Source organism: Etheostoma cragini, chromosome 15 (assembly GCF_013103735.1).
Source record: "Etheostoma cragini isolate CJK2018 chromosome 15, CSU_Ecrag_1.0, whole genome shotgun sequence".
In the NCBI taxonomy this organism is placed as follows: domain Eukaryota; kingdom Metazoa; phylum Chordata; class Actinopteri; order Perciformes; family Percidae; genus Etheostoma; species Etheostoma cragini.
The window spans coordinates 21,760,040-21,774,531 of NC_048421.1; the positions used below are offsets into that span (position 1 = coordinate 21,760,040).

The window sequence follows — 14,492 nt, forward strand, 5'->3', positions numbered from 1 at the left end:
TTATCGTATAGCATATCTCTTCCTATCATTGTGAAGCAGAATTCACCAAGCGTTGGATTGTTCACCCACCAATAAGGAACGTGAGCTGGGTTTAGACCGCCGAGAGACAGGTTAGTTTTACCCTAGTTTAACATGTAGACAGTTTGGACTCACATTAGCCGTTTAGGTTTAAATACTAATGTAAACTAGCATTTTAGTTAAAAGTAAAAAAAAGTCTGTGCCTATGTTATCTCCTGAGACATACGCTCTTTGTCTCTGCAAGATTGGGAATGATTGAGATTTCTCTTGCACAGCTACCAGAAGACTTACAACTTTCAGACACGTTGCTCACGTCACATCTACGTCTTCAAGCTCAGTTGGAGGCTCTGCAGTAACGTTCAGCCATCACTGGAAAAGAGCTTCTAATACTGGTCTCCTTCTAGAGCAACGGTAACTCTTGGTCCATTTTTTTAACTGTCTTCATGCAAGTGTAAATGTCCATTCCAAGCAAATAAGAATACTTGAAATTGATGGTGGTGGTCAATTTTCATTTAAAAGGACAAGTTTGTGAAGGGAAATACATATTTTGATGATGAACAACTACAACAGCCGTCAAAAAAGAACAGTTTATTAGAAAAGTTGAACTTTTTCATCTTCAAAAAGACAATCCAAGCTGCAGAAAGAGAACTCTGCGTTGGCGTTTAAATAAGTGCTTAGGATTTTTTTGAAAACACAGTTTACTCCATAGGATTACCATGTAAAACAGACCCTGGCAGCTTCAAAAAAGACGGCAAGTGTGAACATAGCCTTAACAGTGCCAATGTCACGTGGACCTTTTGAAAAAGAGAAAACAAACAAACTAGAAAAGAACGCCTTGTATCAGAGTCCAGTCCGTTGCGCACCACAGAAGTTAACAACCCTTCTCCTGGCACTGGCAACCCCCAAATATCCACTGCACCTATGGCAAAACATGCACAATAGCTGCAGCATAACTACACTAGACATTTCTTTTTACCCAAAGTAAGGACATTTCTAATTCAAAACATTTGACTTAAATGACAAACAGTGTCTGTGGAAACAAGACTGTGTCCACCGCCAAGGTGTTTTCAGTTATTTTGGCTGATTAAACTCAGGGTAAAGTGAGCCATTGCTGTGCTTAGGTCATCAAACCTTCTGTTCTCATAGTATTAACAGGCGACACAGCTAACAGGAGAGTTAGGGGGATGTCAATCAACCACAGTCCTGAACCAAATAATTGGAAACATCTGTGTACTTAGGGTCCATACCATTTGTTTGTATAAACAAAAATTATGTTTAGGTATTTCTTACAATGAATTACTGTGCATATTTCTCTTCAACTGATCTGTGCCACTGATTAACATGTTTTAACTCTTATATTTTGAAGTGTCTGGCCTGGATTCATTATTGTCTATGAGAACACACTTTTGATAGTCCATTTCGAAAACGTGATATTAAAGGAATAGTTCCATATTTTGGAAAATGCACTCATTTGCTTTCATTGTAAAAGTGAGATGAGAAGATCAGTTTCAGTTTCAAGTCGCCATACAGACTACATTTCTGTTTATTTACGGTTTAAACGAACTAGATATGTGTGTGTGTGTGTGTGTGTGTGTGTGTGTCAGAGGGGGCAAGAGGTCTCATGGAATTGGCCTTACCTGCTCCAACTCATGTACCCTCTGAAGTGCTGTGATGATGAACGCTGGCCGTGTTTATTTTAAAACATGTTTTATGAAGTTCAGTGAGCCACCATGAAGCTATAAATATGTTCTCGCTCTTCCCCTCCTGTGTCAGTGGCGCAGGGTTTCTGTATAATTTGCAGTGCGTTTAATAGCGCATTAACATTTAGCAGCCATAGTTCAGTGTCTGGCTGCGTTCTGGCGCCCGTACAGCAGCGTGTACAAGCTCCCCATTCTCTCAACATTACATCAAAGATGGTTGTTGACACAGATTGTAAATGAAGCAGTTCACTGTAAAAAGTCATGGTGCATTTTATTAAAAGCCACTTATGTTTAATCATTACTTTAGAGCTTTTAGAATGGTCATGGGTTAGTTTCATTTATTGAAAGTTTAGTTTGATTGCATACATAGCAAAGGATTTATCTTATCCACATTGGATGTAGCAATAAATATGACCTGGGGGATTATTGTTTGAGCATGCACTGATTTGCAATTTAATTACATTGACATGTTATGCAACGATTGTAGCCCTTTCTGTGCATAGTTCAATAAAGTAGGGGGCAGAGATTGGACATAAGCTTGCAGGGACACTCCATGTTTACTCCATGTGTAGAGTCACACTCAACCTGCCAAAGTACTTTATCTTATGTGGCTCTGGAGGAGCTTTCGGAAGTTTGAGAACGCAACCCAGATGATGTCATAGTGATCATTCGTTCGTTCATGTTTATTGTCCCCATGGGGAAATTATGTTGCAGTAAAAAATCATATCACATGGTATTTAAAACATTAGGACAGACAAGGCAAGGAGGAAGAAAACCATAACATGTATACATTGCGACTCATAATACAGACCAAAGCATTATGGGGTGGGGGGGGGGACCAGCTGGGAGAAAAAAAAATTTAAATGCCCACAATGCTATTTGCCTTTCTCAGTATTCTGTTTTTGTATAAACTTTCCATGGTTGGAAATGGAATACCCAATAGTTTGCTGGAAGTTATTATAATTTCTCTAATCATAGTTTTGTTTGCGTTTCAGTAGCATTGCCATACCAACAGATGATGCCAAAGGAGAGAACACTTCCAACAAAAGCACAGTAGAACATCTGAAGTATATTCCTGCTGACATTAAAAGACAACAGTTTCCTTAAGAAAACAGTTTCCTTGTGATGTCATTAGGGTTGTACATCATACCTGCAACAGGTCAAGTAACACACTGTCACATATGGAGAGAAATGGGAAAATACCCCAAAAGCTCCTCAGATGCACGGATATTTACTGTCAGTGTGGTAAATGACTAAATGATGCTGGTTGACGGTTGTTACTGATGGATGGCTAATGTAAGCTTGAGTGGGAGGCGGCTGCAGTACAGTCATAAAAACTGTCGTCTCCAACTTAACCTCAGCATAAAAATCAAACAGCCAGACAACACTTAGCCTAATGATACCTGGTGATTATTTCAAATGTGTAGAGATTTCCGTATGGGAAATTTCCGGCCATTGTGCTGGGTCATTGATCCACTTAGATGGAGAAAGACTGAAAGGACATGAAGGCAATCTACCTTAATCAAAGTATCGCAAATGGTCAAGTTCAGTGAGAGTCACAAAAGAATCAATAGACAGGTATAATACAAAAACATAAAAACCAATCGTTCCTTCAACAACAAATCCATAAACACATGACAAAAGTATTATTCAAACTAAATCTTACAAAATGTATTGTATGCCAAAACTGAATCTGCAGAGTAGTGTGGCTGCAGCAGAACCAGAACACAGAAATAATAAAGTTAACTGCAAATACCTCAAAATTGTAGATTTTGCAGGTAAATGGTGGACACCTACACTCTACAACGGACAGATCTCAGGACACTTGGTCTGGTCTTCAGCGAACACATGATCAGTCAATGCATTCTCCTCGTACGAAAACCAATTTGTATGACGTCTTATGAAATTACAGCGACTGCCGGCCCATGATGTTTCGACCAGTCACATGACGTTTGAGTTTAATGGTCTTTACATTGAAATTTAGCCGAGAAATTTGAATGTGAGCCGGATGCATGGGTAAGTTACGATTGATTCAAAGGCCGTTACAGTTAAGTTTAGCTTAAAAAAGCTGATTTTCCTGCAGTGACAACAGTTAAGTTAAGGCACTAAAATGACTAGTTAACCTTTCCTCTGGGCCAATTTGACCTCAATTAATGTTAAGGTCTCACAAAAAGAGCTTGTCATCATTTTATTTTTCTTCGTATATAGTGACTTTTCCTCATTTAATAGGGACAACTATGTAGATATAATTCCACATTGTATGCATCAGTGTTCCTTTATGAAATTTGACCCTAGGATGTTTAGCTGTAGAAAACAGATACACACACTTGTTTTAGGAAGGGAACTATGGTTCCTGCAATAACCTTGATTCTTCACACAACACAGGGGAGTGACAAACATCCACGTTTCTACTGCAGCCTTCTGAAGCATTGCTCCTGGTCCTGTGTGGGCTCTCTCTGTATACTCTCTCCATTGAAATTGGCCTCTAGGCAAAGCTTTTTTTTGCCAGTGCGGTTTCATCACAGCTCTTTGACAGGGAAAGTAACACAGAGGAGACACCTGATCTCACCGAATTCTGTGAAATGAACACAGCCCCGTAACTCAAAATCTGTGGCAGTTTCAGAGAATCGCCAAAGAATTTCGTGATGGGCCCACGGAAGAATTGTGTGAAATTAACACAGACTCTTAAATTAAGGAAAAGGTTGTGGGTGGGCGGGACAACAACTAGTTAGGTTTAGAAAAAGAACAACGGGTTAGTTTAGAAAAAGAACAACGGGTTGGGTTTAGGAACGGGACGGGTTGAGGAATTGCGACACGCGGGAAATGGTCTCCGGTCTCCTGGGTGAAAGTCCTGTGTCAGTCCACCAACCAAACTCCCAACGCAGATTTTTGGGCTTTCATACTACTCGCTACCGTTGTCGCTTCTAATGCTACGTCATATTCTCATTGACTTTACATTGGCATTGCCTTCCCTGGTGGCCACACGGAATTTTCACACATTCCGTACCACCAGTTCCTGATCATTTCATGAAATTCTGTGAGACCAGAATTCTGTGAGACCTGATGATAACGACTGTTGGAGTGTACCATTTGGTTGTCTCCAACCACAAGCAGATTTGGTTGTCTCTTAGCCTCCATTAACCTTCCAAAAATGACTTTCTTTGCTTGCCAAATTATCTTTTAAATGGACAAACATCATACGTGTAATTTGTGTCTCAATTCAAATGGGATCAAAAATTAAGTTGTCTCTCTCCTTTAAAGTCCCGTTAGGTCCACCAGAAGAGGAGGGACTTTGGCTCTCTATGCCGTTGTTAAGCTGTTGTAAATCTGTGTCAATATCACCTGACTGTAGCTTGTTTGCGTTGCTCTGCTCTTCAAACCCTGGCAAAACAGGTAGGTTAGCATGGCTACACATGATGAATTCAGGTGGATAGTGATTGTTTGGCAAAACTCTAATCCTAAATCCTGCCCCCACTGAAATAGAGTGGAGTTTATCGAGTTGACAATCCTGCCTGATATCAGTAGTGGGGTAGTAATTAAAGGGAATGTAAACTATCAAACACTCTTAAAGATGTGAGTCAGCACTTAAACCTTTTTCACAATCTTTTTCATTGTAGTGAAACATTTGTACAATACCGGGAAAACAGTCCGGCTTCCATCTGATTGACCAACACAATGCTCATCCTCTTGTATTGTATGTCTATGTTTTTACCGTATTGTATGCCTTGCTGTAAAACTAATTTCCCTCTGGCAACAAAATTAAATTGAAGTCAACTTTCCCATTGTCATTTTCAAAAAATAAAACTCTTTCTTGTACTACCGGCCTCCTGGCAACCATTTAAGCTTTGCTCAGTGGTCGATGGGTGTATAAAACATTCATAACCCATCTGGCACTAGACATTATCACTAAAATTTCAGTATGTAACCACAACAACAATGCTTCTCTAAGATTAACACATGGTTTTTGTAATAATAATACTACATTGGTCAATATGGGGACTTGAACCAACAACCCTACAGTTCTCAACCCAACTCACAGAGCTACTGCCATCCCCACAAACCAGCATGCTGACCAAACTAACTCAACCTCTTATTTGATTTAATCAATAGCTGTATATAGCATTTCAAATACTGTAAAAGTCATTTATTGTGTGAAGAAACCATGTTTTGATATATACGTTTTCGAGCTACTGAGATAAACAGAGAAATATCAGGAGATTGACTAAAAAATAGCGTGTGTATGTAAATTGTACTTTGTGATTATCTGTTCATCAGTGTATTATCTCTGTGAAAACTGGAACCTTTCCTTATTGCTTTGGTACCAAAAGCCAGAGGTTCATTGCATGTCAGTAGGTTTGGGTAATTCACGTAATTGTACATTTATTTTTGAAATTTGCACCATTAATGTATATGAACAGAGGGGGCACTGCACTTCTAAATAATATTGTGGCAATCTAGTTCCAGGAGCTTTATTATTTCACTTTATATTGTGCTTGCATGGTGCACATTCTTAAATATATATATATATATATATATATATATATATATATATATATTTTTTTTTTAAATCAAATTAAAAACTAAGTGACAGACCTTGAGCACAGATAATGTTTTCTCAGCATGAGAATATTGTTTACTTTCTGCATCTCTCTCCATAGAGAGAAGCTGCTGTATAGTCTGTGTGCACTCGGCTTAATGGGAACTATACAGCAGAGTACATAGACAACAACGCACATGGAGAGATGAAAGCTTTGCCTAACTAGTTCCTCACATCTGCCTAATCTACTGTGTGGTGTGTGAGGCTGAAACAGAAGAGACAGTAGACACAGACAGTCTCTTCTTTATTAACATTAAGTTAAGTATTCCGACGCTATATGTTGAAAAACATGGAGAGAGTTGGAAAATCATCTGCAGTTCTGCAAATAAGGAAATTGCAGTCACAGTGAGTGTTTACAACGCGGAATATAAATGTGGAAAATGCACTCATAGGCATTTCACACACACACACACACACACACACTTACACACACACACACACACACTAAATCATATAAACCACACTTTCCCTAAATTACTAAATGTATTTTTGAAATTCTCCAAAGAAAAAAAAAAGCTTGTCAAGAGAGCAAAATGTGTCTATAGATAGATTTTAAGTGATCTAATGTTTCGTTTGCAGTGAAGTCTGAGGATGGAAGCTCAAACTTGGCCATGCTCCTAACTTTTACCGCTTGATGTGAACCCAACCTGAATAAGAAGGAAAATACTACAAAAGTACAAACAATACCTCAGCAAAAGCCTGATTCTTGTCTTGATTATTTATTTTTTGGACAATTTCCTAGAATTTAATACAGCGTAACATGACAGCAAATTTGTAGACACCCAATCAAAAAAGGCTTTTGGTGACATAATGATAGGGAATATATAGATTAAATCGCAATACCAAGTGTTCCACATAACACAGAGATATGATGCTGAATGCTATCATATTAAAAAGAGGCTGTTATAAATGTTAGGCATATGCAAGCTAAGTATATAGAATATTAGCATATATATGACACCTTAATTAACTTACTGTTGTGATGCAAAATAAAAGGGCAACTGCGGTGACAAATGAAGTGCTCTCAGCTGGAGATAGAGTTCAGTTATAGCGTAATTAGCTCCACACGTACAGTAATATATTCCTCAAAACAGAATTATTGCTCCTGCTATGGTTACGTGTGTGTTTTGCGATGTGGAGAAGGAAGCCCCGATACAGAGCCAGGGTTGTTCTTCTGATCCATGGCCAAATACTGCTTTATGATCAATATAACAATTTGATCACCTTTGTTTTTAATATATCTCACAAGGCTAAGCCTGAAATCAAATTCAAATATAATTAACTATTTGTCACTACTTCTGAAAAATAAAATGTAGTTTTTAAGGGCGGGCTGTGGGGTTACACAAGTTTATTTCAGAAAAAAATACATTTTTAATATTTCATACTGTTGCTATTTTGTCTTTTCATGTTGTTATTTAGTCTCTGCAAAGCAATGGCAAATAATGTAAAATGTAATTATGGAACACAAGCAAAACATGCTTGTGGTGTTTTAAGAGCATCTCTCTCTCTAACACACACACACACACACACACACACACACACACACACACACACACACACACTATAAGTCACAAGTAACAGAGATGAGGATGATTTAGACTCTAACGCACACATGACTTTGGTCTTTTGCAAGTGTGTGTTTTTTGGCTTCATATGGACAGCAACAATAACAAATGTTACATTACAAAAATGCAAGCTATGTATTCTCGTCATATTATCTTGCACAAGCATGTCGTCATTCAACAAAATCATACTAATAAAGCATGATAACAAAGCAAGTGATTGTATCAGCATTGTAGCAAGATGATGCAAAACGTTTGAGAGGGTTTTTAAGAAGGTAATGCACACACACACACACATACACTTTTCTATCCTTGTAAGATGTGTCTAAGGACATTTCTTGCCGCCGTCCAGAGACCACCCCACATCTTGATACATTTCTACTTCCCCCTGCTGTCGGAGATACTCAGTTGATAACTCTCTACTGACTTCATTTCCAAAGGTAACTTTACCATCTAAGCTGTAAAGAGGCTCAGGGAGACGCCTTCAGCCTCCACAAGCTTTTCAGCTGAGACATTCAATGCTGTTCATGATCTATGAGGCCCAGGCATGGGCTGTTATTAAAATATATAGCTCGTATCCATCAAACAGCGTATCATGCTCAATTGCCATTATTGTATGCTTTTTCATCAAACAAAATAAATCCTAATCAGTCACATTACACATCATGTTGTTACAGGTGAATCATTCAGATTCTGAAAAGTTATTGTTTGACAGTACACATGAATGCATATTCTATTAAAAGACCTGGGTATTGTTTGATGTATTAATAACCCATATTCACCACATCAAGCCCTATTTACCAGATTCATGAATCAATTATAATGAGATTATCTTAGTTAGTATTTATTTATATGACACCATGTATGGAAGATGTCTACATATCTTTACATATACATGTTAAATAGCCTAATAGCCCTTTTAGGTCATAATATATGCCAACGTATGAGTGTTAAATTCCAGAACAAAACGTTAATTCCCTTTTTTACTTCAACTATTTATCTTAACACACTATTAAAACATATTTTTTTGCCAACTGACTTGGACAGTATACATCAATTGTATTATACTGTAAAATATATTTCAACCCAGCTTCGGAGCTGTTGTCCTGCTTGTTCCCAGCCCTGAAACAATTGAGTGTTTTGTAAAAAAAAATTCAAAAAACCCATAACTGTAGGGAAATGAATTGTCTAGTTATAAATATGTTGATGCATCTTTGTCTGTTTTCCTCCGTTTTAGCAAAAGATTCTGAAAGAAGCATTCGATTTGACCCTGACACACATGTCTTGAGTCCAATAATCGACGTTAAAACACCATAAAGCCAAAAAGGATTATTTTGACTGTGTCCCTTAAATAAATAGCCTACGAAAAACAACGTTTTGGCTATTGTGTGATATTTATATATCTATATATCTATATCTATATATCTATCTATATATATTCTTAAATGTAGGCTATGTATGATGATATTTCGGCAACAAAACATTTAATACACTAGGTCAATGACTTTTAATAATTTAGCCTATACAGCAATAAAGCGGCCTGGCGTGGTAATTAGTATTTAAATGTCCTCAAACCTCTCTACTCGACCAACTTTACCAAGGAAATCTCTAAAATAAGACGGAATTGCAAATGCCCCTCCCACCAAGATGACACACACACACACGCACACACACACCACACAAAGACACAGCCAACCACATTCCACGTCGTATACCAACATTCATCATAAAACAAGGGCATTTAGGTTGTGATAAATAATAAATACATTGCTCAGATCTTAATATAATATTGCACCGATGAGTAAAATGTCACAAGAACAATAATAACGTGAAAATATGGATGTTTGATCGAAAGAAGTGTGTTCTTTCTCCACTGCTGGATTCTTCAAGGGCCATTTACGCATGTGTATATTTGACCTTTTTTAGATGAAGTCTGCGTCACACTGTGTTTGCCTTATGCAAAAACTAAAAAATGAAAAGTTAAATGAAGGCGTTTAATTAGCTTCAATGTCTTGAATAAGATTCCTGGCTGATTACAGGCAGTGCTTGCAACCCGAGACTTTGGGACAACATTTGACTTTCAAAACTAAATACCCCGTAAATGTGCGTAAGGTGTAATTAGAAATACGGGTCTAAATGTGTGCCTTCTAAATCCAGATCCGCTGGTGGAAATGAAGGCTTTCGCTCCAGGAAAAAGCAAATCACAGCCTGGACTTCACATAGTTCAGTATTTCAAATCAGAGAAGAGGATCGCGGCCTCAGGTTGACTGTTTGTGCCTCGTTTGGGGAAACAAAGTCTCTCAAACACTCTTTCTTAAGTTTATTAAACTCTGTTTTTAATGAGTAAGCTGCTTTTACGGCCGTTCAATGACTTGTTTATGGGGATGCTAGAAAGAGAAAGGGGATCCAATAAATTAAATTTGCTGTAAATACTTTTATTGGTTGCTTGTAAACCTAAAATGTCCTCAGTTGGTTGATTTGGTCACAGCTTTAGTTCACATTTAATGGAATATATGAGAACCTCTGTTTCCTATCAGCAATCAGTGTGTTGTGAATCTCCTAATTGGTTAAAAATGGTGATCAACTTGGCATAGAACAGGCTGAAATGGTCACGTACTCCATAGCAGTGGTGGATGCAACTAAGTACATTTATTCAAGTAACAAATTTGAGGTACTTGTACTTTAGTCGAGTCTTTTCATGCCAATTTCTACTTCTAATCCGCTGCATTTTAGAGAAAAATCGTACTTTTTACTCCACTACAGTAACCTGCATGGCGACTTTTTGCACACAGAACACATGCAGACTAGTTTATTAAATACCAGATTTCATTATAAATTAAGCTACCCATCACTATAACGACCTACAAGTCCAACTGAAATGATTAAAACCATTAAACTCACATCTGTTTGGCTCGTTTCCTGTTTTTTTAAAATATGAGGATTTTTCTGCATTACGTAGCCTACTTTTTAATTTTTAATAGCCTACTTTAAGTACGTTTTCCTCATGATACTTACATATTTTTATTTAAGTAACATTTTCAATGCAGGGTTCTTACTTGTAACAGAGAACGGTTACAGTGTGGTATTAGTGCTTCTGATCTGAATGCTTCTTATGATCTGAATGGGCTTCTTATGATCTAAATAGGCTTCTTATGATCTGAATAGGCTACTTATTCCACCACTGCTCCACATAAAGACTCGTTTTGGGCCTGCGTGACCTCATAGTCCGATTCCTCTGCGTCACCCTGTGTAAAGCATGCTGGAGGAATATTTAAACTTCGCGATATTTGAAGTACACTTGGAAATATGTGGCCAATGTTAAATGCAACAAGAAAACAGAAGCTTTCCGTATGCATTTGCGCATTTAAGTTATCGTTGCATTCCTTATATCTTTAGAGCACTTAACGTGTGAACATGTGTGTTAAGGGGGGATTTTTGACCGCGTTGATTCCGTCACAGCACTCAGGCAACGTGTAGAAATTAAAGGTTGTTTGCAGATAATGTCTTCAATCTAATTTCAGCGCCAGTGTCTCCAATTAACGCGCTGTTTGGTTGGCAGCCCGGCCTGCAGGGCGGAGGCCTTCCGAAAATTACAATTCCCACAGCTTGTGGTCTGAGGGGAGGCCATTTTGACTGAAAAATATCCCGAGCATCTAGGACTGGAAAACAAAGTCGGTTTCTACTTGAAAACCTGCCGGAAACACCGCCTAAAGTGCAGGGCTAAGATTAGGAAATTGAAAACACAAAATGCAGTTTGAAGTGACGCATGCGTATTGTGTTCCTCACAAAAAAGAGGCCCCTGTATAACACAACACTGTGTTAGGCTACTTATGTATGGTGTAGCTCATTTAAGCCATTTCTAAGCAGAACCCTTCTGAATTGGCACAGGTTATGCATCTCAAAAATCTTGAATGAACACGTCTCTGGTCCTTACTGGGGTCGCTGGAATCCACGGAAGTCCAGATGAGCAGGGAATGTGTCCTGTAGGACGGTAGGGTAGAGGAATGTGGTAAATTCAAGCTCAAAGGCCAAAGCTGGGCGCCAGAGTCGCGACTGATGTTTAAAGGATTCTTGGTTTGGGTTTTTGTTCAAATGAAAGCGCACCAGTCCCTCAGTCTGTCCCCAGTCTCATCATTTGTCCTCAGCAGATCTGAAAGCAGCGCTGTAGCCTAAACCTTCATCCTCGTAAATAACCGCGTTAGCCCCATAAGCAATGCGTAGTTCATTTCGTCGTAAATAACAGTGTTAGCTGTATATGGGACGTAGAGGTCGGATTTATAGCCACGACTATAGCCTGCCATCCACAAAGAGTCCAAGACTCCACGTCTGTGATAATTATGAAGAAATAAAGTCTTACAATCCCTGGACTTTGATAAAGGTCAGCAGGAAGTCAGGTGTCTGGACAGACCGGCAGTCCGGTCTGCTGCTGCTCTTCACTCTCCTCATTAAAAAACGAAATTTCATCCCTCAAACGCTGCAGACTCAGAGGCGGTGAGAACAAGAGGACACCACCGCTCGCTCCATCCTAGACCAGCAGAGCCAGGTGGCCTACTATTCCGTTGCAGAAGGAAACTACACCCTGCGTCCAGTCCCCCCGTGCCTCCGCCGAGCTCTTGTCCGAGTTGTGTTAACTCATGGCAGGCTGACTGCTGAGTGAGGAGCGCCCTTCACCCGACCGGGGGAGAGGCTGCAGCAGCTTCATTCGCCTTTACGGTCCGCACCACCACAAGCCATATATCAGCCCTATAAAACCAAAGCAGCCGCCCTGATGTAGGATTTTATTATGGTATTAAAAGGACCCCCAAAAAAAGTGGTTGAAGTAGTTTGCGCTGTAAAGACAAGGGGCATAACCACGCAGGGCCCGATTTAATGGCCGTCGTTAACAAAAATGACTGTTAATCTGCCAATAAAACAGTGTCAGGCGGCTTTGCAGCTCACAGAAGACCTTCCACGTATATTCAGAAAGTGGGTAAATAATTACGCACGCATAGGTGTGAATTTTACTATCTATCTCGTCTCGGATAGAACATATCTGGGCTGTTGACTCGACTCAAGTGCAGGACTGTCGGCGCTCACTAATGGGGTTTTAAACGCAAACTCCCTGAGGTTGAGATTGATTTAAGTGATTGCTTGCGCACAATTCAGCCAGAGTGGCTGCGCTCCCGGTAATACATTGGCTCGCGATTCACACGGAATTGCACGCGCATCTATTTTGGTAAGGTAAAAAATAAATTAATAAATAAACGCATACAAATAATGGCGTCAATTATGTGTCAGCTATTGTCTGAGCTCTGCATTTCATGCACACTGTCGAGACCAAGCATAATTTAACAGTTGGATATTATTCTGGGTTGACAGTCGCCACAGATACGCAGACTAGATATACGGATGGACTGTTCATTTTGCATATTGCATATAAACAAGGCAATTTATGTAGGAGTGCAATCTATTAGAAAAAGAGAGAGAGAGAGATAGAGAGAGAGAGAGAGAGAGAGAGGGAGAGAAAGGGAGAGAGAGAGAGAGAGAGAGAGAGAGGCCCGCGTGCAGCATTGATTTACGCTCCATTGACGCTTTATCAAGCTCGAAGAAAAAGTCCGGCCAATCAGTTTGCGCCTCGCGCACAGACCAGACAATCCCCCCGCGCACAGTGCGAGGCTGTAGGCTGTAGCACTTTGTTTCGCTATAGTGAGCAAGTTGTTTGGAAGGAAGGGGACTAGTGGAGGAGCGCGCGCGAGAGAGAGAGAGAGAGAGAGAGAGAGACACAGAGAGAGAGAGACAGAGGAAGGGAGGGGGCGAGCTTGCAAAGGACAGAAGAGAGAAAGAAAGAGAGAGAGAGGGAAAGAGAAACATCTCGTAATGTCTCTCTTCTTCTTCTTCTTCTTCTTCTCCATTTAGTGAACTCGCGGCGTTTCGCAGATAATGTCCGAGAATGTCCATTTCTGGGACTTTGAGCAACTATTACGTGGACTCCATCATAAGTCACGAGAGCGATGAACTCTCAACCCCGGCTCGCTTTCCCAGCGTCCAGTATTCCAGCTCGAGCTCCGCCGCAGCCGCGGGCGGAAGGCAGCCCGGCGGAACGGAGCATCCCGTTCCAGACTCGTACCCATCATGCAGCTTCCAACCGAAGCCTCCAGTCTTCTCGTCGTCCTGGAGCCCGTTCAGTCCACACCACGGTGCCAGTGGCCTCCCTACTGTCTACCACCCTTACATCCCAGCCCAGCACGTGCCCGCCGCGGACACACGGTACCTACGCTCGTGGCTGGACTGCGCGCCGCGCGGCTCCGAAGCTGTCCTGGGGCAGGGCCAGACGGGGCAAGTCAAGCTGGAGCCTCAGCTCGGCCATCTTGGCGTCGAGATCCCACCCAAAATCGGCGGTCAGCACCAGCACGAGACCACCACGTACATTTTGGAGTCGACGTCCACGGCGGCGCGCGATCTAAGCCACCATCAGGCCGCCATCCCGAGAGCAGGGTTTGAAGAAAATAAGGACATTTGTGAAGTGAGTGAGGACAAAGACGGCTTGGATCAAAGTAAGTTGTTAAAGCAGGAAATAGCGCGTGGGAGAGAGAGAGAGAAAGAGGGGGGGAGAGAGGGAGAGAGAGAGAGAGAGAG

General features: G+C 40.5%; 1 protein-coding gene and 1 long non-coding RNA gene across 3 annotated transcripts in view; one reads left to right on the forward strand and one right to left on the reverse strand.

Annotated features, from left to right (window-relative positions):
• Positions 1-14,492, reverse strand: part of LOC117958212 — a 19,746-nt gene continuing 5,254 nt past the window's right edge. For both annotated transcript variants that reach the window (XR_004659664.1, XR_004659665.1), the window contains exon 3: positions 1-122. This is a non-coding gene — a long non-coding RNA (uncharacterized LOC117958212). The remainder of the gene's footprint in view (positions 123-14,492) is intronic.
• The window catches only part of hoxb9a (homeobox B9a), a 14,745-nt gene continuing 13,751 nt past the window's right edge, over positions 13,499-14,492 (forward strand). The window contains exon 1 of the mRNA XM_034894483.1: positions 13,499-14,410. Coding sequence (XP_034750374.1) covers positions 13,807-14,410 — 604 coding nt within the window. The 5' untranslated portion in view covers positions 13,499-13,806. The remainder of the gene's footprint in view (positions 14,411-14,492) is intronic.